This window comes from Oryzias melastigma, unplaced genomic scaffold (assembly GCF_002922805.2).
Source record: "Oryzias melastigma strain HK-1 unplaced genomic scaffold, ASM292280v2 sc03875, whole genome shotgun sequence".
NCBI classification, from domain to species: domain Eukaryota; kingdom Metazoa; phylum Chordata; class Actinopteri; order Beloniformes; family Adrianichthyidae; genus Oryzias; species Oryzias melastigma.
The window spans coordinates 1-1,442 of NW_023420443.1; the positions used below are offsets into that span (position 1 = coordinate 1).

A 1,442-nucleotide genomic window follows, 5' to 3' on the forward strand; every position below is an offset into this window, starting at 1 on the left:
ACTTAACCACTTAATCACTACCCCACACCACATTAGATGAGCCAGCAGCAGATCCTGTTGTGGAATGAAAATATTGTCACCATAACTCTTCCTCCTGATGTCATTCATTCCCTGGTAGCCAATAGGCTCAAAGCTCCACCCCCACAGTCCGGATTAAATGAGGGTCTCCTGACCTGATCTCCGTTGACGCTTGGTTTCAGGTTTCTGCAGGGCAGGTGGCAGATGCACATCCTGAATCCTGTTGAAGGACAGGAGGGATTATGCTTTTGAATGAGAAAACTTTCATGTGTGAAAAGTCAACAGGAAAGGACTTCCCTGTGTAAGAACTGCATGGACTTTTCCATTTCTAGGACCTCCAACAGTCTACTCTTACCTCAACATCCAAGCTCACTATGTCCACTCTTAATGTTGGTGTTTAACATAAAAATTGAAAGAATTGATCATAGCTTTGTTGGGGAAAAAATCCTTTACGGTATAAAAGACAAAGTCTTTCCTGAGAATTCCTTTTGCATTCAAACTTTGAGGAGGATCCCCACTTGATAAAGTCAAAAATATCTGACTCCAGATGACAGTAAATCAAGTTCCCCACCTTCAAACTCTACAAAGACCTTCCAGTGGAGGTTCTGCAGGTGGCGACGCAGTTTGTGGCTGTAGCAAGCTTTGAACTTCTCCTCTGGGCACAAAGGACAAGATTTCCGCCCTGCTGGAAAAAAAAAAGTCACTTCTTATTAAAATATTGGTCCCTCCAAAAGAGACAGATCCACAACAAACAAACATCATCTCTAAAAAACGCATACAGCTGTTTATTTAACATGCCAACATCATTTCCATTAATAATCAGAAGTTCTAGTTTTTTTGTGTATGTTCCTGCAGTGTTTCCTCATTCATAGCAGTGGTTACGTTCCAAAAATAACCTACTTTTTGTCAAATCTGTTGCATATGATTGTAGATGTTTAATTGAATTTATTTTATATGTCTTTGGAAAATATTATTGTTGATATTAAACAAAGTAAAAGGACAAATATGTGAAAAAGTGTAGAAAAAGAGCCAGAGATCAATGACTGAACTCACCCTCATTCAGGTCAACGAGCATCTCCAGTCCCTCCAGTTTGGTCTGGATGGAGATGTGTCTCTCTGTGTAAAGGGAAAAAAACACTATTACATTTTTCCTCAAATGAATAATGTTTCTTCATCTGAAGCAACACAGAGAAAATCAGCTCTCACAGAAATACTGACAGCGTACCGGTAGTCGTTGAGGGTTTGGTATCCGCGGCGGCTTCACTCGAATCTGCTTCATGCTCTGTGACACCAACATCTTCAGCTTTAGAGACAGAGAAATGAATTAAAGGCACAGCCCTTCGCTTATGTGAAAGGACAGTCACTGGAAAATCCAGAGTGCTCATTTGAAAAACTAAAAATGTTCCATATTTTTTTCCATTTTT

The 1,442-nt window shown here is 39.9% G+C and overlaps 1 protein-coding gene across 2 annotated transcripts; it reads right to left on the reverse strand.

The window, feature by feature from the left end:
* Positions 1-6: 6 nt before the first annotated feature.
* On the reverse strand, positions 7-1,427 carry LOC112139627 (TRMT1-like protein). 2 transcript variants are annotated; one of them, XM_024262466.2, is made up of 4 exons: positions 1,244-1,427; positions 1,072-1,134; positions 590-700; positions 7-238 (listed from the first exon to the last, which is right to left on the reverse strand). In XM_024262466.2, the coding sequence occupies exons 1-4, from the start codon at positions 1,401-1,403 to the stop codon at positions 105-107; spliced, it is 468 nt and encodes a 155-aa protein (XP_024118234.2). In that variant the 5' UTR covers positions 1,404-1,427; the 3' UTR covers positions 7-104. The 2 variants fall into 2 exon arrangements, with proteins under 2 accessions (XP_024118234.2, XP_036067219.1); XM_036211326.1 differs by having other exon boundaries at positions 590-703.
* Positions 1,428-1,442: the final 15 nt, after the last annotated feature.

Bases quoted from the DNA above. Each gene is read 5' to 3' on its own strand.
- LOC112139627 (XM_036211326.1), bottom strand. From the start codon at position 1,403: ATGAGCACTCTGGATTTTCCAGTGACTGTCCTTTCACATAAGCGAAGG. The intron at 1,135-1,243 runs GTACGCTGTCAG...CCCTTTACACAG, and splicing joins CAAACCCTCAACGACTACCG to AGAGACACATCTCCATCCAG. The intron at 704-1,071 runs GTGAGTTCAGTC...TTTTTTTTCCAG, and splicing joins GCTCGTTGACCTGAATGAGG to CAGGGCGGAAATCTTGTCCT.